At 31.9% G+C, this 25,609-nt stretch overlaps 4 protein-coding genes across 6 annotated transcripts; 1 reads left to right on the forward strand and 3 right to left on the reverse strand.

Moving 5' to 3' along the window:
* Positions 1-1,517: 1,517 nt before the first annotated feature.
* Positions 1,518-12,790, reverse strand: LOC123711797. Of its 2 annotated transcripts, none has more exons than XM_045664596.1 (12): positions 12,598-12,790; positions 12,215-12,282; positions 11,798-11,936; positions 11,418-11,519; positions 10,803-10,968; positions 10,426-10,589; positions 10,279-10,342; positions 7,805-10,204; positions 6,992-7,504; positions 6,409-6,591; positions 5,235-5,489; positions 1,518-3,680 (listed from the first exon to the last, which is right to left on the reverse strand). In XM_045664596.1, the coding sequence occupies exons 1-12, from the start codon at positions 12,667-12,669 to the stop codon at positions 3,487-3,489; spliced, it is 4,320 nt and encodes a 1,439-aa protein (XP_045520552.1). In that variant the 5' UTR covers positions 12,670-12,790; the 3' UTR covers positions 1,518-3,486. The 2 variants fall into 2 exon arrangements, with proteins under 2 accessions (XP_045520552.1, XP_045520551.1); XM_045664595.1 differs by having other exon boundaries at positions 12,589-12,790.
* A 1,280-nt stretch (positions 12,791-14,070) lies between these two features.
* Positions 14,071-16,230, forward strand: LOC123712576 (BTB/POZ domain-containing protein 2-like). Of its 2 annotated transcripts, XM_045665744.1 has the most exons (3): positions 14,071-14,133; positions 14,323-14,401; positions 14,655-16,230. In XM_045665744.1, exon 3 carries the CDS (start codon positions 14,655-14,657, stop codon positions 16,005-16,007), a length of 1,353 nt encoding a protein of 450 aa, XP_045521700.1. In that variant the 5' UTR covers positions 14,071-14,133; positions 14,323-14,401; the 3' UTR covers positions 16,008-16,230. The 2 variants fall into 2 exon arrangements, with proteins under 2 accessions (XP_045521700.1, XP_045521701.1); XM_045665745.1 differs by lacking the exon at positions 14,323-14,401.
* A 138-nt stretch (positions 16,231-16,368) lies between these two features.
* Positions 16,369-18,287, reverse strand: LOC123712571 (peroxisomal N(1)-acetyl-spermine/spermidine oxidase-like). Its single transcript, XM_045665736.1, has 2 exons — positions 17,922-18,287; positions 16,369-17,744 (listed from the first exon to the last, which is right to left on the reverse strand). The coding sequence occupies exons 1-2, from the start codon at positions 18,197-18,199 to the stop codon at positions 16,442-16,444; spliced, it is 1,581 nt and encodes a 526-aa protein (XP_045521692.1). The 5' UTR covers positions 18,200-18,287; the 3' UTR covers positions 16,369-16,441.
* Positions 18,288-18,494: 207 nt separating this feature from the next.
* Positions 18,495-24,159, reverse strand: LOC123712643 (aromatic-L-amino-acid decarboxylase). The gene is made up of 6 exons (XM_045665871.1): positions 24,048-24,159; positions 21,337-21,421; positions 20,845-21,079; positions 20,405-20,654; positions 19,966-20,114; positions 18,495-19,846 (listed from the first exon to the last, which is right to left on the reverse strand). The coding sequence occupies exons 2-6, from the start codon at positions 21,414-21,416 to the stop codon at positions 19,127-19,129; spliced, it is 1,434 nt and encodes a 477-aa protein (XP_045521827.1). The 5' UTR covers positions 21,417-21,421; positions 24,048-24,159; the 3' UTR covers positions 18,495-19,126.
* Between the last annotated feature and the right edge of the window lie 1,450 nt (positions 24,160-25,609).

Here is a 25,609-nt window from a genome sequence, read left to right on the forward strand (position 1 = left end):
TTTTTAAAGTGTCTATATTATGTTAACTATTTCTTGAAACATGTTTCAAGGTTTGTACTAAAACTTGCTCAATAAAAGCAGCCTGTCTCTTTATTATATTATATTTATATTTGCCAAGAAGTAATTATTACTACTAATGTAGGCTACATTGGCATGTACTTTAAAGTTTTTATATTAGGTTCTTACATATGAAATTGGCGTTTTGTCGTACTGGCCACTTTGACCTCAAATACCTCCTCTTTGGTTAGGAATTTCAAATTCAAATTTGTACAGCTATTTACTCATGTATTTGTGCTTCGATGACCGTTATTCATTTGTTTTTTTTGTTTGCGTCACTCATTTTACAAAATGGAAAACTTAAATTATCGCATTATTTACGAGTACTAGTTCCGCCGTGGCACTAGTGCTGCGGAAACGACTCGAAGGGTGAATGATGTGTATGGTCGTTTTTGGTTCCAACGTTTTCGTTTTGGAAATTTCGACCTGCAGAACAAGCCCTGTAGACGGCCTGAGACCCAAGTTGATACTGAAGTAAGGTTGTGGAAGCGGATCCATCGCAAACCACGTCCGTTAGCTGCAGGCTGCGGTGTTAGTGATAAAACTGTTTTAATTCACTTGAAGCAAATTGGGAAGATTAAAAAGCTTGAAAGGTACCTCACGAATTGACTGAAGCAAACCTGCAAACGCGCGTCGACTGCTGCGTTACATTACTGAACCGGCACAATAATTAAGGTATTTTAAACCGAATCATTACCTGTGATGAAAAATGAATTCTTTACGATAATCGGTAGCGCTCAGAGCAATGGTTGGATCCTGGCCAGCCAGCCAAATCCTGCCCCCAAGCGAAAATTAACCCCAAAAAAATTACTTGTAAGCGTTTGGTGGACTAGTGCCGGTATTGTTCATTGCAGTTTTCTCAAATCTGGCCAAACTATTACGGCTGATGTCTATTGTCAGCAATTGCAAACCATGATGGAAAAGCTAGCGGCTAAACAACATAGGCTGGTCAATCGCTCCACGCCACTGCTACTTCACGACAACGCTAGACCACACACTGCACAACAGACGGCTACCAAATTAGTAGAGCTTCAATTGGAATGTCTAAGACATCCTCCGCACTCCCCGGACCTTGCTCTAACAGATTACCATTTTTTTCGAAATTTGGACAACTTGCAAGGGAAAAAATTTAACTCTGATGGGGCAGTCCAAATCGCCTTCACAGATTTTATTGATTCCCGTCCGACTGTTTTTTTAGTAAAGGGATCAATGAACTACCTATGAGATGGTGAAAGTGCATAGAAAACAATGGTTCATACTTTGATAAATTAAATATATTATATTTAAAAATATTCGACTTTTTGTTCCTCCCATACAAAACGCCAATTTCATATGTAAGGACCTAATATAATGTATGCAGCGTCTGGTTCAATATAGTACGTCTTTTAACATTTTTTTATGTTATAGGAGGCAAACGGGCAGGAGGTTCACCTGGTGTCATTTACACCGCCGCCCGCGCTTTCAATTTAAATATAAGGACAAAAATAGTAAATTTTAAATTGATCAACAAATAAATAGGATGTTAAAAGTCAACACAACCGATGCCGGTCACTAGAAAGTAAAACGAAAATGTTATTTGAATATTTATTACTTCGAAAATGAAGCTTACAGAAATCACAGTATGCAGACCATTTGAAACACATATACCATTGCTTTGAGCTTTGACCGCCATTTCAAATATCATCCTTATCAGTAATCTTAAATTAATAGATACTCACACAATAGTCATGCATAAAACTTAACCTATTATCAAATATTTAAATCATAGAAGTGCTATACTTAGGGAGCGTTCGTTTTGGAGATATAGAATATAGAAGGCAAAACTACACAATTCATTGTTTATGCATAGAAATGTAAATTGTGATCTGTGGAAATGAAATGCCTTGTAGCAGTCTGCGACTATGATTTAAATGTTTATTATCTGGTGGTATATGTTAATAAGGGCCAATATAAATAAGAAATAGCTTTATTTTTATTCGTGACCATCAAAGCAAGACTGATATACTATGTTTAAAACAATTAAATGTAATGTTGCTTTTTTGGTAATTCCACATATCCAGTTGTTGTTATACGTTTGAACAAGTTTAACAACGAAATGAAAGTTCTTATGACAAATTGAATGATAACGTAAAATACATCTGGGATATTCGAACACTTAACGGCGCCATCTTTTTTGATCCAGAAGACAAATGAGCTGGGTCACTATAGTGCTAAAAACCTGCAATACCAGGGCTTGCAAGTGCGTTGCCGGGTTGCGCGCAACATTATTATAATTTTCATACAAATATTTAACACGGATATTTAGTAGGCTTATCGCACATATCTTAAAAATGCATTTTCATTTGGCCCTATTTGACTTAATACTAATCGGACTAGCAAATACAAACATATTATGGATCTACACAATTTTAGTCTAAACATTTACACATTGTAAATATTTTGTTTCGGTGAAAATTTTTGGTTCTATTTTCACCTTAAGTTACATTGAAAATCTAACTCTGGTTTGTTTCAACGTATAAATCTTTCGCCTTTTACATTTCCATGGTATTCAATTATTACTATACCTTAAATTATGAGTTTCTTAGTAATTTCTATTTATGGAATTAAATTTAAAACATTTAAAAGAATTCAACTAATTTTCACCAGTCGTGAAACGATTTTCTATAGAAAGCGCATTCCATTAAAACATATGTTAAACTACTCAAGAGTAAGCAGTAATCAAGTTTTAGTATACACTAAGGACACCAGCGCCTATTGCGTGACCATAAAAAATACCAATATGATCGAATTGTTGTGGATATAAATATAACATCCGTAATTCATTTATAGTACTTAATATTCATAAGTTCTAAAAACAAATTCCTAAAAAGTTTTTAAAGCTGAAAAATTTACTCGAAATTACCTAATCTGGTGCATTTGGAACTGACCCGTTACAAAAAAAACCCAATTAAAATTATCGGTGCATCTTCCTACAAATTCTTACCAATAAATTCAACTAAGAGCCACGAATAGAAAGTATGCTTCAGTATTAACTAATAACAAAAAGGTCCCATACATCTTTAAAAAATTAACATAATACATATTAACAATTTATATTAACAGTAGACGCTTTTAAAACAATAAAAAAACAGCATTACAAGGACCTAAAACGTGTAATAAATAAAAGAAAAACACGTCACCGTTTCATTGCGTTTCAACTCCCAGAACTTTTTCTCGCGTGTAGTTTCCCAACTTGAAACTGGCATAAAGTTCAAACTATTGCCATAAAAAAAACCTCCCAGAACTTAGGGAATTTAGGGTTTCAGAGCTAAGTTACGTTTTTTCTTATTGGCAACACTGTTAAGTCATAGCTGAACAGTAAAAAAAAAATGTCTCGTAGCAAAAACTGGACCTCTTTACTCTATACTAAAGTCAGAAAGAAAAAAGCACTTAACGTGTCTTGGAGAGTATCTTCTTCCATGCTTTAATAGGTTTCTCCCTGACATAACTCTTAACCAAAGCTTCAAACTCCGACGACACGCTCTCCGGTGTCCATTTTAACAGAGCACCGTTAACGCGTTGGGGATTGTGCTTGCTCATACATATAAGACTTGTGAATATTCCTTCCTTTATTGCGTGTGATACTGAAAGGAACAGAAAAGAACTGGAATATAAATGCTATACAAAACAGTTTGGTACCATGATTACGATCATATCTATACTAATGTTATAAGAGATAAGAACTGTGAGGGGTCTAGATGGTTATCACTCTACTTAACCGATTTGAAAATTATTTTAGCAATAATGCGATATCGCAACCTGGTGGCAAGAAAAAATCCGAGGCTGCGTTGGTGGGATGGAGTTGGTGACCTCAAACAATAGGTGTTCGAAGTTGGATACAAAAAGCACGAGATATATTGGCGATGCCAAAAGATACTTGCGGAAGCTAGGGGGATAAGGGGCTGTACAGCCATTGATGATGATAATCTTAATATATATAAATCTCCTGTCACGATGTTTGTCCGCGATGGACTCCTAAACTACTTAACCGATTTTAAATTAAATCGGCACACCGTGAGCAGTCTGGTCCAACTTAAGAGATAGGATAGCTTAGATCTTTAATTATAGTCGCAATTTTATTTTATTGCAAATTATTTGTCTATAATTAATTGACAGTCACAATTATCTGTTAACTCCAAAAGATTCTAACAGATGTCGATACTTTTCGACTGGATTCAGTAAGTAATCAATAGATGGCACTGCTATGGTAAACCGACAAACGTGTCATATAAGCTGCAATTCAATATCATGATTACCACGTGTTATTGAGGCTAAAGTATAAATTAAATTTATTTTATAGTAAACGAAATACCGTGAAATTCAATTATTTCTACTTTTTGAATTTTTGCTGTTAGCATAGCCAACCACGTGTTACTTAGACCGAAGTGTAAATCAAATTCAAATTATAGTGACGATAATACAGTGAAATTATTCTTTCGTGTCACGGTATTAAGGCTAACTAAAACCACATTAAGGAGAAACGAAGTTCGCGGGGGCAGCTAGTAAACTTATATAAATTTATTTTCTAAATTTCCATGTTTCATATATATATATATAAAGATTATTAACCCGAAAAATCAAAACTATCGTTGTAGTCGGATTTGCAAGGTCCGACAAAACGAAAACGTTTCTTACGAACGATACGTCTATAAAAAAGTCATACATATGCTGTCTTACTTTTATATCATATAAAAACAAGCCCTTAACGATAAATAACAAACTTCAGTTTTCACCTATTGGTGAAGAATGATCTAGAATGGTTTGTGAGGAAGTGATATAATATTTCAAGGGCAAGGATCGATATTTGTACTATTAAACATACTACTAGAAAACATTACCAGTCCACGTTTTTCGAAGATGTTTTTATGGCAAAATTAATTGTATTTATTCTACGCTTTTTAACAAGTGTCATAGCTACTCTATTGCACTTAAAACATTTGAATGACACCTGAATTTCAAAGACCAAAAATTGTGAATAAAGTATCAAGTTCTGTTAGTTACACTAGCTTTTAGTTTTTGGTGTATTCAAAAATATTAAAAACATATTCAACAACAAACACTACGACTAGTACTAGTTTTAAAGCACATACATGACATTGTTTTTTATTAAATAAGTATAGAAAATATTGACAACTCACAATTCTCCTGTTCCAACATATCCAGTAATCGATTGGTCATAATTTCGCAATGCACTTTCATATTAATTGGATAAGCCTTGAAAAGAGGTCCAAGAACCTTTATACAAAACACTTTGACCCTCTCTGTATTATTTTCATTCTCTACATTCGGTAAAAGTAGGTTATTTATGATATGCCTTTGACACCATTTGACACCTTGCCGCTTAGCAAAGATAATTATCGCCATTCTCAACATATTCCTTTCAGCGGGATCATCTGTAATTATGTTAAATAAATTTTCATAGTTTTATACAATTTGTCGGTACATAATCCAAAAGAAATGTATTCTAGTTTTGTTTTGCTTTATATCCTTTTTTTTATCAGTGAAACTTTTTGTGGATATATCCAATGCTTTAATTCTTATGTTTATATTTCTTTTCTGACTTCTACTTTTAGAGATGTATCTGTTTGTTTCCCAAATGAATAAATAAAATAAATATTGGAAATTTTTGTAAAATCTCAAAATATACAATATTTTTCAGTTCATATTTTACGTACGTTAATTTTTACATCATGATAATTTTCATCAAATATAAGGAAAAGATTTTGTGGAGATTTTTTTTACATAGAGAACTGGGAGTTTAAACAAGATGTCTTAACAGTAGTGTATGTAGAAAGTCGAAAACTAAATTTGTATGAAACTTTGTCAACACGAACTGTCATTTTCATACAAATTAAGTTTTCGTCTTTCTACATACACTACTGTTAAGGCATCTTGACTAAACTCCCTGGACGGACACGCAATCTCCATTGATGTTAACAGAGATTCAGCCTATTGCAGGGTAGGCCTCTCCAGGAAATGCCTATTCAGCCGCTTAAATGAACCCATGTTTGACTTTTTTTTTGGAGACTCACTGAAGATGTACTCTACCCCATCTAGGGGTTATTAGACATTAACTCACTTGGTTAGCGAGATTTTGCTTACGCAAGCGATTCATTTAAATCGAGGACAAGCTAATTGTTTGTTTTGTGGCTGAGTTCACAAGAGCTTGGTATATCATTAGTTATAAGGTTTTTTTTCTAATTTACGATATTTTTAATTGCATAAATATCATGATGTATGTTTTATTGTCTAATTGTATTGTATTAGTAAAAATAGATGTGGAATAACAAATGTAGAGAAATCTGTCTTTACCTCTGATGGTTTTGATGGCGTTGCTGAACATATCGAGTACTCTATTTTGATTCCATTCATTGAAGTTGTACATGTATTTCTTATCTAACAGCCATCTTACATCTGTCGCTCGCTTCATACCACGGTTGTCACACTTCAAAAAGTGTAATAAGTACACTATACTTAATAATAGCGGCGATTTGGCTGGAAAGGATTAATTTATTGCATCAGTATCCTAGTAACACATAAAAAGTGACCGTCAAAATCACAGTCATTAATCATAATCCTAAATGACTCAATATTAACATAATGTCTACCTATAAAAAAATATATGTGTAAAACAATTGCTTTAATTTTGTATGTATTGTGAGACAATTTTGTATGTATGTACACACAAAAAGAGAAATTATAAAATCTAAAATCTTGATAAATAATAAAATTTACATTTGAATGAATAACTTATTAAGACATATAATACTGAAAAGATATATATTATCAATTTTAAACAAATATTTAAGATTTACCATTTTAGCCATTATTGTGTCAACCGTTTCACTCATTTAATAATATATACACACAAAATAATTAAAAAATAAAAACTCACCGTGAGGTAAATGTGCCAAAGGTAAGACATGAGGCCAAGTTGCCAGACACTGCTTAACCACAACGACCGCCTTGAAGTTAAGACAGTACATCGCATCCAGCATGAACACTTTTAACCGATTCTTCAAATTAAACACTCTACATAACACTGCATACATATGCGATAAACTCTCTAATGTATCAAACTCAGGATTTAGACTCAAACAGAATAAAGCAAAGTCTATATTTGTCAAAACTTTGTCCAGTATATTATCATTCATTTGCTTTATAATATATACGATCATCTGTTCCTTCTTTGTCATGGGAACTTTTGTAATAGTTTTGTTATACAATTCCAACTTCCGAGCTGGATCTTGGAGGAATTTCATGAGCCCAGATATAAATTCTTTCCGATTAAGACTTTTTAAATATTGAATTAGGTCATCCAATGCTATCTGGAGCTGATCAGGTGGTTTCTCTACAATATCTGCCAATGTCGTGTCTATCTTTTCAAAAATTGTGTCTATAATTTTGTCTAAAAAAACAAATTTGAATTAAATTAATATGAATTCAGATATATGATTTGCCAGGAGATCTTTGCAGTATTGCGGATTTTAAAAAATATTGTAGTTTTTGTACTAATTCTAAAGCTTTAAAGAAATTATTGTTACTATCATATTAAATAATGGACTGCCTGCTAAATAAAAAGTTAATATAAGTCCCTGCAATGCAAGCCCAGGCCTTTAAAGACACAGGTCTGTACACAAGTAAATTATTGTTTAGCCAGAAATCAAATGTGGAACCAAAAAAAATTACATATAATCTGAAATCTCACCTGATACTTTTGATGCTGAGGTTTTAATAACATTCTTTCCGTGTTTTCTAATCATTTTACAAAGTATGCTATTACTGAAATTATTTGCATGAGTGGAAATTTTATCAGAAATGTTCAGTCTTTCATTAGGTGGAGTTTCATTTATTTTCTTTACTTTATTATCTTCTGTTTTCTCTAACCGATTTGCGTTTCTGTCTGTATTTGTATCTGTAATATTTACATGTGAATTCGAACTGCGTAATAATCGTTGTGGTTTACCCGAATCATTTGAAGGAACCCTCATTTTTCTTTTAACTTTATTAAGTAGGTTTGTGTGCGTTTCTTCGTCCGTAGTTTTACCGAAAGACTTATCTACATTTTCCTTTTCCACATCAGTTTCAATAGGTGTATCAAACATATCTAGATCGTTATAATCTATATTAAGTGGTCTATCGTCCTTATTTTCTTTTTCTTTAGACTCTATTTTCTCCGAATTTGAACTTCGCAGCATTCGTTTATAACTAACGTTAGAACTTCCGGAATCAATCCGCTTGCGCCGTCGGTTAGTTTTGGGTGTAGTTTCCTTGCTTATGTGATTGTCTTGTTTTTCATTGTCTACAACTGTCGACGTTTCTTCATCTTCTGCTATCTTTTCATAATTAGTATTGTCTTCTTTGTGAATAATTTCTTCTAAATCTATAGTTTTTACCTTTTCGTTTCCATTAATGACGGAAATAGAACTTGTATCTATACTGCTGTCACTAGATGGTGCCAAAGGCATGGCATGTCTATTCTTCTTAGGGCTTATAATCTTGTGTTCACAATTAGAAGATTCTTTTGTACTATCAATTGTAATTGGATTACTGAAAGTTGTTTTCTTAACAAAGTCTTTTTTTGAAACTTTAACAGAAGGTCTATCATATGTATTTCTAATATTACTTCTATTTTCTTTTTTCTTAACAATTTTTTGTTTTATAATTTTGGGTTTTGATTTATCATTAGATTTCAGTTCAACCATTACCTGTCGTGCTTTATCATATGCATCTTTGTTGTTTATGATATCTAAGAGTTTGTTCTTTAAATCTTTCCTGACAATAGGTTTAAGAGGAATTTTCTTAACTCTTCTTGCAGGTAACTGCGCCATTATTTTACTCCTCGGCATTATCTTTCTTTTCAATAAATCAAGTTTGGTTTGTTTTCGTCGCTTAAGCCTTGAACCATTCTGTGATTTATCATTCCTAGGAAAGTCATTGGAAACTGTAATATCATATGTTTCATATTTTCTTTTGTTATCTATAATAGTATCTAGACCGTTTATTTCGGCTTCGGCTTCAGTGAGAATGTCAGTGGTATTGACATTTTCAAGCAATATTCTGTTTTGAGACTTTTGTGGAGTTTTGTTTGAAAATAATAAAGTTATTGGATCGTTTTCACATTCTGTTGCACTAGACCTCAAATCAAAATCAGTTGAGTTGTCACATGTGTTGTTAACTTCACCAACAGTACTTAGATCATTATCACCTTCCATGATAGTATCTTGACTATCACCAAATAGGCTTATATCACTTTCAGTAGTTTGTATATTCTCATGACTTTTATTTGTTAACATACTCTTAATTAGCATAATTTCTTTGCATAAAAAGTCAACATTTGTTTTTAAAGTTTTATTTTCTTCTCTGATTTTTATTGCTTCTGGACATACTCCATGAGCTTCCTTAATTGTGTGCATCTTTGGTCTTTTTGGAAGAGGACTGATTATTTTAGGATGAAACTTCATTTCTCTTAAAATCATTTGCACTTCCCTATCATTACTAATTTCATCATTAACATCCATACTTTTAACTTCTTCTATGGGTTTCCTTGATATTTCCAATTCACAACCACTAGACAAACTATTCAATCCCATCTGGCATTTACCATTGTCGTCTGTAGATGTGTCTATCTTTGCTTGTGCGGGATTAATGGCTTGTTTTGGACTGGCAATAACATTAACATCCTCGTTATTATCTTCAAAGATGATGGGACTAGTACCTTCATGAACAACATTAAGTGGAATCTTCATGGGACTTGTACATGCATCAACTAATTGTCGTTTCTCTTTAATGGTAACAATTTCTGAACTTAAAGGAATGTCTGAAATAAAGTACTCAGGAGTTTTAGGTGCATCAGCATTTCTATCACTCAGTAATACTTCATCATCAAATATATTTGGACTTGATACAAGATTATCTTCAACTCTCATTGGGCTTGTACCAACATCAACTTGAATAATCGGTTCTTTGATTATTACATTATAATCACCAACCATAAAATCATTTTCTGGGCTGTTCATTTCAGACAATGCCAATGAAGATCCCCTCCCAGTGTCCTCACTAATAACCTCATTACAGAAATCAGAATCATGATCATCATTGAATTTATCTGCAACAGAATTTATTAATTTATTAATTATCAAGCATTGATATATTCTATAGCTTATACAAAATTAAACTCACCAATCTTTAATAATTTTGATTCATTGCATGATTCCTTATTGGCCTTAATGCTTAGAATACATTCCTGAAAATAAAGTTAAATAATATAATAAATTATCATAAACACAATGTAATATATGAGAGCATTTTTATTAAATAAAATCATACCTTTTCTTGAGCTTCATATAAAATATTATCTATTGGTGATGGAGATCTGATGGGACTCTCGTCAAAGTCATCTAGATCACTACTGTTATCAGACTCTATACCATCATCAAAGATTTTCATGTCTTTATATTTTGATAGAATATGTTTTATATCTTTAACTTTTTCTGGAATAAAATAAAAGTAAATAATATTATTTATTTTCTAACAACAATTATGATTATTTTAAATAAGTTTATTCAACAAGTTAAATTACATTTTTAAGTTGCAGTTACTTTTCTATATTTAAGACCTAATTGATCTTTATGAGGTAAATAAATTGCAGAAAATCAACACTTACAAAGCACAAATATATATTTATCGATAGATATTTCACTTACTTTTACCAAGAACCACATCTTTGAAACACCTTATATCGTTTAAAAATGCCTCTCGTTCTTTTTCATATGATGTAAGCTTTTTCTCATAATCTTTCAAACTGCTTTTCTCCAATTCTTTTTCTATTTTTAAAGCTTCCACCATTGATTCTTTTTCCTTAACTAGTGTCTGTTAAATTAAAGGATTTAGATATTATTATTCTGACATAACATTTGAAATGTAATAGTATGTATATTAACATATTCTTAAGAAAAAAAATTGTTTTCATTGAATCTCCATTAGATTATTCCTCAAAATTTACCAATGTTGCTTATATATGAGTAATTTTCATTTCCCATATGAAATTGCCTTTATATAGATGATATAGATAGATTTCTATTCTACTAATAATTTCTTTAATATGAATTATATATTTGCAGCTTTGAGGTTTTTTTTTAATAATTTTCAAAAATGTAAACTTATACAATTAGCATAAATACTAAAACAAATTAAACACAACAATTCTATTGAATTTGCTGTACAGTTATTAAATAGAATAACATAATTTGTGTTAATGTAAAATTGTACACAGCATTGACTATATTGCTAACACATTATTAAACTGTATATGAGGTTACCTGTAATTGATAAGCATGTGAATTCATTGCTTCCACCTGGTTTTGCAAGTCAGTAACATTTTTTACCAATTGTTGATTACTTTCTTTGAGTTTCACTGCATTCTGGAATAAAAATAGTTTAGTTTAATAAAAACAAATGCCATAGATCAGGCACATACACTTAGCACTATGTCTTGACTGAATCATAACTGCAGTTTATGTTTTTAAATCTAAATTGTTTGAGAGCAAAAGGTAAAAAAAAATTAAGCATATCAAAATAAAACATGTGAGGATTTTAAAGTGTGCAAAGGAATATCACCAATCCAACAAACAAGTTGTTGATATTGAAATAGTGCATAGCTTAAAACTCTCATCAATTCCAGTGATATTTAATAAGCTACCTTTTCTAATTCAGTATATTTTTCCAAAGTTCCCTTATTCTCTATACAAGCTTGTTTACATTCTTCTTTTGCAGCCAAGAGCAAACATTCAGTTTCTTCAAGTCTCTCTTTTTGTGTATAGAATTTTTGTACAAGAGCACTGGAAACATAAAAAAATGAAAGTTTTAAATCATTTCATGAAATTTAATATTTAATTTTAGTAAAAAAATATTATTTTGCATTGAAAAAAGCATTGAAAAAAATATCGTTTCAATGCTTTTGTAGTTAATATAATTTAGATGCATGTAGGTTTCATAATTTTATTCTTTATTATATTATAATGGCTATATTTTTTCTAAATATTAATAAAATATCATAATAAAAATTATTAACACATTTATAAATGTTATTGACTAACACCAAGAAAAATATTCTTACCTGCTAGCTACAATTTTCTTCTTTACATTCAATAGTGATTGTCGCTGTTTGTCATGTCTTAAAACATTCTGTAACAGTAACAAAATTTAATATTTTAGGTAGGCTAGACTAATAAGCAAAATAATTACTTATAAATTATATGTTACAAATGGTAGTCTGGATATTTTGCTAGTAAATAACTGATCCTGTTATAGCTAACTTAATAAATATAAAAAAAATGTTTACATGCTCCTCACATAATAAAAGCTTATACATATACATATCTCCTATATGTTAAAAATACAATAAGATGTAAACAAATTTTCAAGCGGACTTCTTTAATTGATTTATGTAGTAGTTATCTATTAAATTGATTTAGAACTTCATAAACTAACCTTACTTACCACATTACTTGTAGATGGTTGCAGGAAGTTTAAATCAAAATTTACCAGTGTCTCGTCATATAAACTAGCCATTATCTTCCTGACAAAAAAAATTAGTTACCAGGATTAATGAAACTCTACATTTTTCAATGATATAAGCATTTTACAACCATTACAACCAAACACCGGGAGCGCGGATTATTTAGCAATTTGCATTCAGCGGCGACATTATTTTCAACAATTTCAAATCAACTGTCAAGTGTCGACCTGACATTTGGGCATTTATGTTTGACATAGAATAGGAAATAACAGGCAGTAGTATTTTCTTTAATACAAGAATTATTACTTAATACTTTTAAATTTAATTAAATTGTTGTGTTTGTCATTATATCAATAATCCTAAAATTTCTGCTTATATCACTTTATTGTATTCTGGTATATTAACCTGGTATGCTTTAGAAGTTGAAGAATATGCTATAAACATGCTTTTTGTTACCTTATTCTTTCCCGAAACAATGTTTATCGGGCACGTAAATTCAGACCATCCCACCAGCCCATCATTTTAGTGGGGCAATGGCCTCTATTAGCAAGCATCTAACTTAGCCTAATAAGGTTCTGTTTTTTCTCTAACTTCTGCCATTTTGTTGTGGTCTATTAATACCGGTGAGTCTCCCCTTTATTACATAGCAATTACAAGCAATAATTAAAACCTTAATTAATGCATTCGATACCATTATCAGATTGTAGATTGATTGGATTTATTTTTTTATTGTGGTGTTGCGTATGAACTTCATTTTTATAGTTCTTGAAGACGCTTAATACGTGAAGTTAATACATTACTCATTCTTTTCAATAAATATAGGGAAGTCATCAATAAAATAATGTCACAAAAAATTCAACACAATTCTGTAATATTTCTTTTACAAATTATATGCCGTACATCAATAAGTTTTTCGCATTTATCTTATTTCTTTAATTCTGAGCTTTTTCGTAATTTGCGTTCTAAATTGTTTCTGCCTCTCCTGCCAACTGACAACGTATTCGTTGCTAACTTTTTTATCCACTATCCAACTACACCAGACATCCTACCTAAATTTACACAAAAGTATATAAACAGAGTCAACTTTTTAATATTTAGACAACAATCTCTTAAATTCATAACAAAGTGACCAAATAGCACTTAACTAATTTTATCAAATGAATACAAATGACGAACTCAATTTATGATTTTAAAGAGTATACGGCCACCAAGCAAGAAAGGTCATGAATGTGAATTAGGTGTCTCATTCACCCATTACACAAGTCATGTAACTAAGCGGTTTCTGTACTTAAGTTCTTATTCTTAGAAAATTATAGAACTCTTTTTATTTATAAGAATGCTATAATGAACAAGAGTCGAAAAGTTGTTTTCCTTTTGTCATATAGTTAAAACTTTGTTTCTTAAATGACAATGGACTGACAAACAAACGGTTAATTGTCAAAGGACTCGGATGCTACAAAATATTTTGATTTGAAATTCGTAATTATTTGTGTTGTGGGTCAGGTGTTGTATTCAAGGTTTGTATTATCTATTTGATTTTCCTTTAGTTACATAAGATTTTAATCAAGGTTAATAGTTTATGTTGGTTTTGCGCTTCAGTGCTAATAGTTAGAAATCAAATGCTTTAAGTTACGATAAGTATAGCTATCTCATAACTTGTTCCCTGGTCATTATCAAGTTCAAGGTTTAATGTTAATACCAAACAGGTACAACCGTTATGAGAAGTGCCAGGCAGTAGAGCATAATTTGTAGAACGTCGAACCTTAAAGAAAGAAAACAAGTAAGGTGAGTGCTGGTAGAATCTACTTATTAGAAGAATGTTCTAATAAAATATTTTGAAACAATATGAAACCAAGTATGTCAAATATTGGTTGTATTTGTTTGTATTTTTGTTACTTAATCAAGACTGCCATTTCTTGAACTGGGTTATGTAGTTCAAACAAAATTATCACAAGAATTTCCTCTTATGTTTAAAAAATAAAGTATCATATCAAAAAAAAAACAAACAATATTTTGTAATTAATAATTTTCTTTGCAGATGGGTTCTTTCAAGAGTGAATTAAAGCATAACAGTCTTTATGATCGTGTGAACAAATTACTTGTGTCATATGACTGGAGTGATTGTAGTTTTCTTGTTTGTGGCCAGGAGCTTAAAGCCCATAAATTAATTTTAGCTATTAGCAGTCCAGTATTTGAAGCTATGTTTTATGGCCCATTATCTACAAATAAAAGTATAATCATAAGTGATATAGATCCCAATATATTTCAACTACTTCTTAACTTTATTTATACTGATAAAGTGGATATACTAACTATTGAAGAAGCTTATGATTTACTTTATGCATCTAAGAAATATTTACTGGATACATTAACCGAAATCTGTTTGGAATATATTAAAACAAATACAAGAATTGATAATGTTATATATATACTTAACCAGCCAGATTATTTGCAAGATAATGAATTACTTACATGTGCTTTAAAACTATTTTGTCAGCATGCTTACCATTTATTACAAGAACACAAAGAAGATATTTCGATATCATCATGGAAAAAAATTCTAGAAGCAGATGAAATAAATATTAAAGAAAAAGATTTAATAAAAATAGTTTTTGCATGGTCAACTTCGTACTCAAAAAAATATAAATTTCACACAGACACAACTGATAGAAGGGATATATTAATTAAAACTGGGTTGTTCTCTTTACTACGATTCAGTGCTTTAAGCATTGAGGATTTGGATGACATTGTTAAAGATGAATTAAATTTGCTTTTACCAGATGAAATTTTAACCATCAAGCACATGTTAACAAAGACACTATTTAGTGATAAAAGAATTAAGTTTGAAGATAAAATCAATACCATAACAGTTCCTCGTAAGTCAATAGAAGTACAGTCTCACCTCTGCCACCGTGCCCTGATAAGGTCTGAATCTCCTATAACAATTGATTCTCACAATTATTGTATACAGTCAAAAATAAAAGCAGATAAGACGTTTTTTATACATTCTCTCAAAATACAGTCAAGAATGGCACCTGTAAATAATTTATACAATACCTCAAATATTTATAATGAAGACTTTGTAATCTCTGTCCTTTCTGAAGATGATAACAGTATTATTAAAGAGTTTGATTTTAAAGAAGATACAGAATATGATTGTTGTATTGATATTGAGTTCTTGGAGCCTTTATGTATAAGGAGAGACCAATGGACTAGAATTAGCTTTATTTGGCAAAATCTAACTTTGTATGACACTCATATGTATAGTGTACAAAGTAGAGATTTAAGCTATACAATGTTATATAATAAAATTAAGTTTGAGTTCCAAGATATTTCCTCATACTCTAATACAAGTGGAAGTTTCCTCAAAGGTTTTAAATTTTGTATGTAAATATTTATACAATGTAAACTAATCAGCTAATTTACAACATTTAGCGTATTATTTTGAGTATTATCTAATTTACCAAATATTGGTTAAAATTTATTACAAACGGGTATCTTATTTTAGTTTTAAGTATGGTTATAATCTTAACATAAGATCTGAATATTTTTGTTTAATGTAACAATTTTTTTGTGCATTTTTTATTGCATGAGTAAGCTAAATTATGAGTGGCCATGAAAAGCTAACAAATAAAATTAAATAATTTTATTTACATTGGTGTATTATTTGTGTATAAATGTATATGTAGCAAATATATTGTTTGCATTACCAATTATATGTTTAAGCGAAAAATAATCAAACAGTTCCCATTTAATACATTTACTGTACAAAACATGTTAACTAAACAATTTTATTTAAAAAAAAACGAAATTTACAAATTATATTCAACGTGGTGGACCTTCAAATTTCTTAGTCAATAGAACAATTCTTTCTGCTTCTCGAATACCACTCAGCCTTGCCCCATGGGTTGTCGCGAAATATCCAGGAACAGTAGCTTCTCCAGCAAATAATATTATCGGAGGTTGGGAGTCGCAGGGACCTGGTACAGGAGTGCCTAGCTCACATTGATGGCTAACCGTTGAGCAACAGCCCATGTAAGAGTAAGATCCGCAGAAATGGGGATCAGATGCCCATCGCGATCTTAACAACATTTGAGGGTATGGTAAGCAAGGATTTCCCGTGAACCTTCTCAATAACTGTGTTAGACCTTCAGCAACATCATTATCAGGCATTGATTCCATTTGTGCAGCTTCTTGGCCAGAAACACAAGCACATAAAACATGTTTACTTCCTGGTAATTCATCCACCGCACAAATACCTTTACTCCAATCACACCTGCATTGAAGTTCTTCAGCTGACCAAGCCATTTTTAAATTGCCTTCGTGACATACCCAAAAGGGCTCGGCATACTCTAGAAATATTTTGTCGCTTAATCCATAGCCAAGACAACAGATAGCATCTAGTTTGCATGCTGGAAGAGGTGGTGCGAATAGTTTATCAGCTTGACATTTCAGGCATCCCAAGGACATTGTGACAATTACGTAATCTGCGGTTATTTCCTCCCCATCACAACATTTAACTAAAGTTCGCCCATCACCTGCCTGACCTGACCCCCATCGTATAACATTAACTGGTTTATTATAACGAATACTATTATCTGGCAGATCTCGGATTAAGGGGGCCATTATACCAACGTATCCCAAAGGAACTCGAACGCTCCCACCAGGTAACTCGATATAACTGCCATATTGATCAGCACTTGCAAGAGTCAGATCGTCACCAACACGATTTCTCAGAATATTTGATAACCCAAACATCACTCTTGCCGCATCATACCTTTGATCTTCGGGGAAATTATGTAACTCCTGTTGTATTCTTAATCCTAGAAAATTTAATAATGTTCCATGTGGTCTTTCTCCTCCAAGTCGGAACAAATTGGCTGCCTGCTGTTCTATTTGGCGAAAAGTGTGATATGCAGTAATTGTAACTGGTAGATCTACAGCTCGCCCTTCACTAGTGCAAAATAATCCTCTCGAAGCGTCTAGTCGAGGTAATGGTGACTGTAAGAGTCTATCATAAGACGCTAAAGTATATACAGCGTTAGGGAGGCAAGCTCCATATATCCACTCAGCACCCATTTCTATTACAGAGTCTCCAAGCCAGCACGAGTGAATTCTGCCACCCGGTCTACAAAAATACTATAGAATCAAAAATTTAAAAAGAGTAATACTACTACTAATACTCTGTCTCAATTCCATAAGTTGTTGTTGTTCTATAAAATATTTAGGTAATAAAAATTATAACATAAGAAAAATATGAAGACAAATCGTTGCCGTTAACTAATTAAAGCATTGTTAATCATACCTTTCTTTTGCTTCAAGCACCACAAAATTACGAATTCCACATTGCACTAGTCGATGGGCTGCAGAAAGTCCAGCTATGCCTGCTCCTACAATTATTACTCGTGGTTCTCTGCAATTAGTACCTATACAGCATGAATCCAGTATACAATGTTCTTTGCCTGCACTGAGAGCGCTACTTTCACGATAAGATACCAGTGCCACACAATTTTTCTTGCCTGAGCCTTCCAACAAAGCTCCCCGTTTTTTGACCCAAGAAGATAATTTACGTGATAATTTCATATTGATATTTAGAATTTTATTTATACTTTGACATCGGGAAATATATAACTCTAAAATTTTGATTTTACAAAATATCGTCTAAGTGACAACATTTGACATTACTGAAAGAAGATTTCGGTTATCTAAAAACATTATTTCTTGTAATCAGCCATTAACAATATATCTTCGAAGGATGTGTCCACACAATAAGTATAATAATTATAGAGTTTTCTTCGTGATCATTAGAGTATGCTGCAGGGTTGCGACTTTGAAAACATAAAAAAAACAAACAATAAATGAAACGAAGATATTATCATGGAATATGATTTATTATTGCTCTTATAAGTTATAATTATGTACTACATTGAGGAATGTCGTCCTCAAATGATAGATCAATAATTTCAGTGTTTAAAGTAGATACTTCACTAGGTCAAACATATAGAAGCTTTTACATAAAATTTTAAGCTATATCTCTATTTGATAATACTGAATTTATAAACGACATTAATGATAACTACATGAAGTATGTAGTTCTGAATTTCTGCTGTAATATGCTGTGCTCAATGTATTTGAAATAACAATTAAGTATGAATAATATACATGCAATAAAATTTGTTTATATTGTAAAATACAGTAGGTACATAAAATCTTAAATTCTCCCATTAAAATGTAAATCAGCACCTTATAACATTTAAATCATTGGCAAGTTAAGGAGATAAACTTATCTCTACACATACACATTGAATTTAATCATATCAACACACAATACACGATATGCTGCAATCAGATAACATGAAAAAATTACATTTATCAATATACTTCATTGAATGTAAATATTTTTTTTTCAGTCACGCTAAGCGCAGACAACAATTTCTCTAATACTTTTGAGTACAATAACATAATATTAGCTATTTACGATAAATATATCTTGTCTGATTTATGTTGTAATCATTTGTTTTCTGCCAACACATCACTAGCCGAAGCCTTAATTTCCTCCCAAGATTCTTGTATATCACTCTCCTCGGAGAAACGGGAACAAATAGCCAATCTTAGGAAGTATGAGTCGTCAATTTTTGATGGAACCAAGTGAATCTTTCCTCGTCCGTTAATACGTCTCAATAACGCTTCATTTAAATCGTTATCACCTTTTAGTCTAAAACAGACAAGGCCCATGAGAACTTCCTCAACCACTTCGAATCTCTCATCTTCGCCACAAAGTTTCTCGAAGAAATGTGCTAATGCGATATGTTTACGGATGAAGTTTTGAAGGTTTTCAATTCCATACAATCTTAGGACGAACCACAGCTTAAGAGCCCTAAAACGACGGCCGAGAGGAATTTGCCAATGTCTGTAATCCGGCGCTGATCCCTGCTGATCGTGCTTTAAGTACAGAGGGTCAACGTTAAATGCATCAACGATCCAACGGGGCTGTTTCAGCCACATAGCGGAGCAGTCAAAGTTAACTAGCAGCCACTTGTGGGGGTTAAAGTTGAACGAGTCCGCTTTTTCTATACCTTTCATAAGATATCGGTATTCGGGGCATATGAATGATGAACCAGCGTACGCTGCATCGACATGCAGCCAGATATCATTTTCGCGACATACGTCACCGATTTCATCAAGAGCATCAAAAGCGCAAGTTGATGTGGTACCTAGAGTAGCCACAGCCTGAAAAATGAAATGAAATAATTTCAAATTTATCAATAAGGAAGCTTAAAATGGTCGGAGTTAAATAGATTTAATGGTTTGCGAAATATAAAAAAACAGAATACTTATAAATAACTTACGCAAAATGGTATGAGACCATTCTTGATATCTTCCTTTATTGCATCCCTGAGTGTGTCACCTCTTAAACTCCGCTTGCTGTCAGGATTTAGTGATCGCAGCTTTACGCCTCCTAGGAGACCTGCTCGCTCTACCGAAGAGTGTGCCTGTTCTGAAAAGTTCATCTTCATTTTGAAATCTGATATCGATAATTTTTTTAATTGCTTTGCTTGCTTTTTCTAAGTTGATCCAGCCTCGGCCACCTTTGAAATAATGACAAGTAGTCCTTCTATATTTAGATTTAGACTTGCTAGTTTTCTCATGATGATAAAATAATTTATTAGCGCATAGCCAGAGTTCGAATGTACGTCCTTAGGGATCGAGTCGCTTGCCTTACACGTCTTACTTCTTGATTTCCCTCTATATTTAAGGAAGATTTATTAAATTATACAAGACACTCACTGTTGCAATAGCCAACAAGTTTAGATAATATTTCCACGTCAGTCCATTCGGGGTGTTGCTCTTTGATACGATGCATAGCCTTTGACTTAGCACCAAGTAGAGCGACCAGTGTGGCCTCACTGGCAGTCCCTTGAATAACACCGCCACCTTCACCACCAGAACGGGCCAAGAACTCTTCAGGAAGACCAAGCATCTGACCCAGCCAATCCAACATCACGACTTCGAGCTCAGTGCAAGCAGGACTTGCAATCTGTAAAATCAAGCACATTTATTATTGTGGATGAGTACCATTTCGAGATATTTTATAAAATAAGGTCTAGGTCATATTAATTATGCCCCTTGAATCGTGTGATATTATGATTTATTCATGATTTCAATTCATAAATGGACTAGTTCTCCTTCACGTCACAAGTTTTAATTTATACTAAAGTAATAGATACCCATGAAAATCCAATGCAGGCAATTGCTCCACTCAGCATATCAGCTACTATAGCGGGATATGAGTTGGCAGTGGGGAAGTACGCGTGAAATTTAGGTGAATGCCAGTGTGTGACTCCTGACATGACAACCCGTTCAATATCCACCATTACTGCGGTCCAAGGTTCCGGTTTCTCTGGAGCCTGCTCCGGCACCAATGGTCTCAGATATCCAGGCTTCACAGATGGCACCACTTGCCTGAAAAACGTAAAATACTATTTGAGTAAGCACAAATCATTTTGGACTTTGTTGCACGTACAGGATAAAATTGTTAAAGCTACTACTATATACTTATACCACTTATTTCACCATAATGATTCAGGTGAAGTAGTAAAAGCGTATATTGAAATATAAATAAAGACCAATTTAACCAAAGGAACTGCTTATAAACCTTCACTTGTATATGCTTCGTATAAATATGTTAAAATAATTATTAGAATATTTAATTATCTTACCGATCTCGTATGTTTTCAAGGTATTCTGCGATGTAGTCCGTCATCGCTTTCGCAAACTCCTTGAATTCCTTTGCCTCCATTTTGTCTGTGAAAAAAAATGTATACAATTATACTGATGTTCAAGAGCTGTTAAATGATAACAGTAAATTAACTATCTACTAAAATACTCTATTCAGCTACGTGCTATTTTACGTGCTCTATCTAAAAGGGCTGGATTTATTCGTATAAATGTTTACGATAATCCCATTATTGGCCTTTTTATAATGTAATATGCCTAAAGTGTCAAATTAAGGTCACTCTCATGTCATGTAAAGTTAATAATTTTTATTTTATACTTATTGAATCCGTAAAGTAGAATACATGTAATTAAAATCATAATAAATCTCAGACACAAGCTGTCATAAAAGAAGTATTTTATTGCGTCTCATTAATTAATTACTAAATTATTATAATTTTGTTCCTTTAGGCGTACTTCCTTTGGCCTTTAAGATTTTATAACAAAATTATCGCATTCATTCAATGTCGAGAGAATGGTACTGAATGGTGGTTAAGTTGCACAAGCAAGCAAGTGGTGCGAGGTTATTGTCGGACCTCGACACTACGTCGCGAACAAAACGCTATAAAATGCTGTATAGAATTGTAATCGGATGTCTGTTCTTATAAGCAAATACTGATACACAAGGAAACGGTTGTTTAAAAAATAATGTCATTATCGTCAACATAATTATTGCAATTTCAAAAATCCCATATCACATTAGCAGGAAAACGTGTTGAAAATTAAGAAGGGCTTCTCCAAGTCCCATTAGACACTACTGTTTTCCCTTTTAAACGGAGTTTAAGTCGATATAAGCAATACAAGTACCGTAGAAAGGTAATACCGATCAGATAAAATTTTGTACGTCACCACTTTGAAGAGTAAATAACGAAATACTTGATAATAATAATTAATAGTTTTACATAAAAAATTAGGACTAGGCCGCTTGCACAAATTTTCAAGAACTGTTATAAAAATATAAAATTAAAATTATAATTAAGCATTGTCCCAATTAAAAAACTAAGTACCAATTTTCCTATTATGAAAGGAAAAAAAACAGTGTTTTTATAAACACGTAATCTCTCAGTTCTTGAAAATTAGAGTGCAAGCGACCTAGTCCTAATTTTTTATGTAAAACATTCAATTATTATTACTAAGTATTTCTTAATAAATATAAATATTTATGTTGTTGTGAAATGTTTTATAAAAAATATAAATTTTATTATATATAAATTGTAATTAAGCATTGTAGGACATAATATCTCATATTTAAGGGTTGACTTAAGTGCATTTCTACGTGAAAAAAATTGGCTGCTATGATAGATATAATCTTTGTCAGTAAAACAACAATTTCAAAAACCAGACTTGACCGCTTCATAAAAATAATGGTAAGCCAATAGAATTGACTAAGGTGCTCAAACGATACGGTAAATACGTCAGAATACCCTTTTAAGATCTTTATCGTAATTAATGAGAAATAATTTATTTTAAGTTATTACGAGTGAAAATCATGGCCATTAATTTTATGGTAAATGGTAATAGACTAGACGTACAGTATATATCCAGTATAAAACAAAGGATGCAAATTTTGCAGAATTCGAAAGTCACAGTTCGCACTAAATGATGACTGTATTTTAAGATCCCTATGTCTAACCGTCTGTCTATACATATGTAAAATGAAGCTTAAAGCTCGTTTGTCTAGCTTGTGTTTGTTATTAAGTGAACTGTAATTTAGTACATTATGTTCTTATTGTTTAAATAAACTACTGTCTTCTGTTATTTACATTTCAACATTATTTTAAATAATGTTTCAAAGTTGCCAAAGCAAGAACCTATTTCAAGCTACAAATAAAAAATACCAGTAATAAAACTTCTCACTACCAGTAATAACAGTCTTTAAACAATTCTAAAATTGCCGTTTTATTAAAATGTCTGTTCTTAGTACAATTTATGTACATTCTTGTATGGGGTTTTCCACTGCGAAAGCTGAATTGGCGCGCGGGTAATCCCTCAATTCCACTTGGAATATTGTTTAATATCAACTTACGTCAATATTTTCCTCATAAAACGAAACTGACGAAACGTAATTGCTTAAATCTAAATAAATAGGTGTATCCTGGTTATTGATAGTAAAATAATTAAACAATGTTTCCGATGAAGCGTTAATATCATATAAAACATGAAGTTCAAGGTTTATCAAATAATTTTTATACCTCTAAACAAAAGTGGTCTAAATTCTAATTTTGATTCAATGCCAACTGTTAATTGTGTCATAGGTGGTTCCAGTATCTTGACAAGGCCAAGTCTGATTAAAGATTAAAAGTTATTCGTTACGAACTATGGTTGATTTGACGTTATTACGTTATTAATAGGAATCCTACATCGTATGTGTGACAAGTTTTTGTTGTCAACATTTCCAAGGTGAGCCTGCGTCAGGTGAAAAATTTAATTGATTAAGTGTAAAATTATTTATCAATGGAATAAATCACAATTTAGCGCCAATTAAATATCATCAATATAATTTTAATATCAAACAATATATTGTTAAATATTATCAACACATATTGGCGAACGATAATCTATTGTTCCATAAGTTAAGTTAGCTTTTAAAGTAATCAAAATGACATTGGACGTGTTAAAATTCTTGTTAGACTTTAATTTATACCAGTGTACTCACCGAAAGGTTTATTCACAAGGTTTTAACACGGGCAGCGATATAAAATATTATATATCGAGTAAATCACGGTACGCTTAACCAAAAACCACTCGCGCACTACGCCCGCCGCAACGATCTCTCACTTTATATATTCGCTGGCCATACAGCTATAGGTAAAGCGGAAACTACGCTATGACGTAGAGATTTAAAGGATCCCAGGGATAATAGACTGGTTATGGCTTATCAATAAATCATATATCCTTTAAACTGAAAGCTTATTTATGTTGGTATGAAGACACTTATTTGCTAAAACTAAAGTTACAAGAAGAAAGGAAATAATAAAAGTACAAATTTAAACGCCGCGTCGTGTATATAACTTCAATATATGTCCATGAACTATATAAAATATATTTGGCGTTAATCCCCGTAAGCCCTAATAATATTATTCTGTGGAAAATTCATTTAAAAATTCGGTTAAGTGAACTGTAATAAAATAAAAACAAACAGTTTATTTAATAAAGTATATTATTTTAATTTTGTGTAATTTAACTTAGAAAGATATATAATGTTTTAAATAAACCGACATACGGAGTTCCTAACATGAATGCGTATCTACTATTTATACAATTGTTTCTATGATTTATAAAATAATAGAAACAAGAATAGTGTTGTATTGATGTTTTTGGATTGTAACACATTTAGTACTTACCCATATTTGATATAAAACTTCCAAAGATCTAGCTAATAAGAATATAGAAATTTAGCCCACATCCCGTGGTTCCAAGATACACAATGATCCTGAAACTGTAACATGGACTCCTTTTATACCTTTCCTGTGTACAGTCCCATAAATATTCAGTAACTCATAAATTTTTACACTTTATTACTTATATTATATCAATTAATTGATAAGAATACCATCGAATATCTTTTTTAAATTACAGTAATGAAAAATGGAGTTTAATTAATAAAACAAAATGTAGTTGTCACAAAGAAGTTAGTTGACATACCAAACCATCAAATGTTATTTATGTAAAGTATGTTTATAATGTATGACCTAATTTAAAAAAAAACCGCCTAACTAACCCCTTGCACGCCTAGTGCAAATTCGAATTATCGTAATCATAATGACATGTAAGTTTCAACGTTTGAGTAATGCTCACTGAAACAGTGATATATGTTGAAAATCTTATAAATTTCTCCGGAGATTGAATAGATGCTAATTTCAATGTAATACTTTTTATATTCAACCTACTTTGGGAAATTAAAATTATTCGGAAACATTCACTTTAAGGTATAGTATGTGTATTTATCTAGCTATTATCTCATTTCAGATCCTAGCCAAAATCATGAGCTACAATCTAAAAATAGGAAATCAAACGTAAACCTTGAAATAAAATATACATAATTAAGAATACCTTTGAAAAAATGTTAATCATAAGGGACGTTAAAAATTCTATCGTAGTTCTACGTAAACGTAGTCGCAGGCAGTCGCTAAATCCAAGCGCACCGTGGGGTGAGAAATCTCCACTTCACCCCTCAACCGTTCTTGCTCCGAGGAGAATTGAATCAATTATCTAAAT

This window comes from Pieris brassicae, chromosome 7, assembly GCF_905147105.1.
Source record: "Pieris brassicae chromosome 7, ilPieBrab1.1, whole genome shotgun sequence".
In the NCBI taxonomy this organism is placed as follows: Eukaryota; Metazoa; Arthropoda; class Insecta; order Lepidoptera; family Pieridae; genus Pieris; species Pieris brassicae.

Bases quoted from the DNA above. Each gene is read 5' to 3' on its own strand.
- LOC123711797 (XM_045664595.1), bottom strand. From the start codon at position 12,669: ATGGCTAGTTTATATGACGAGACACTGGTAAATTTTGATTTAAACTTC. The intron at 10,590-10,802 runs GTAAGTGAAATA...ATTTTATTCCAG, and splicing joins AGATGTGGTTCTTGGTAAAA to AAAAAGTTAAAGATATAAAA. The intron at 5,490-6,408 runs GTAAAGACAGAT...ACATAATTACAG, and splicing joins CGCCATCAAAACCATCAGAG to ATGATCCCGCTGAAAGGAAT.
- LOC123712576 (XM_045665744.1), top strand. From the start codon at position 14,655: ATGGGTTCTTTCAAGAGTGAATTAAAGCATAACAGTCTTTATGATCGT.
- LOC123712571 (XM_045665736.1), bottom strand. From the start codon at position 18,199: ATGAAATTATCACGTAAATTATCTTCTTGGGTCAAAAAACGGGGAGCT. The intron at 17,745-17,921 runs GTATGATTAACA...GTATTTTTGTAG, and splicing joins GTGCTTGAAGCAAAAGAAAG to ACCGGGTGGCAGAATTCACT.
- LOC123712643 (XM_045665871.1), bottom strand. From the start codon at position 21,416: ATGGAGGCAAAGGAATTCAAGGAGTTTGCGAAAGCGATGACGGACTAC. The intron at 21,080-21,336 runs GTAAGATAATTA...TACGTTTTTCAG, and splicing joins CTTGAAAACATACGAGATCG to GCAAGTGGTGCCATCTGTGA. The intron at 20,115-20,404 runs GTGAGTGTCTTG...TGAACTTTTCAG, and splicing joins ACTTGTTGGCTATTGCAACA to AACAGGCACACTCTTCGGTA.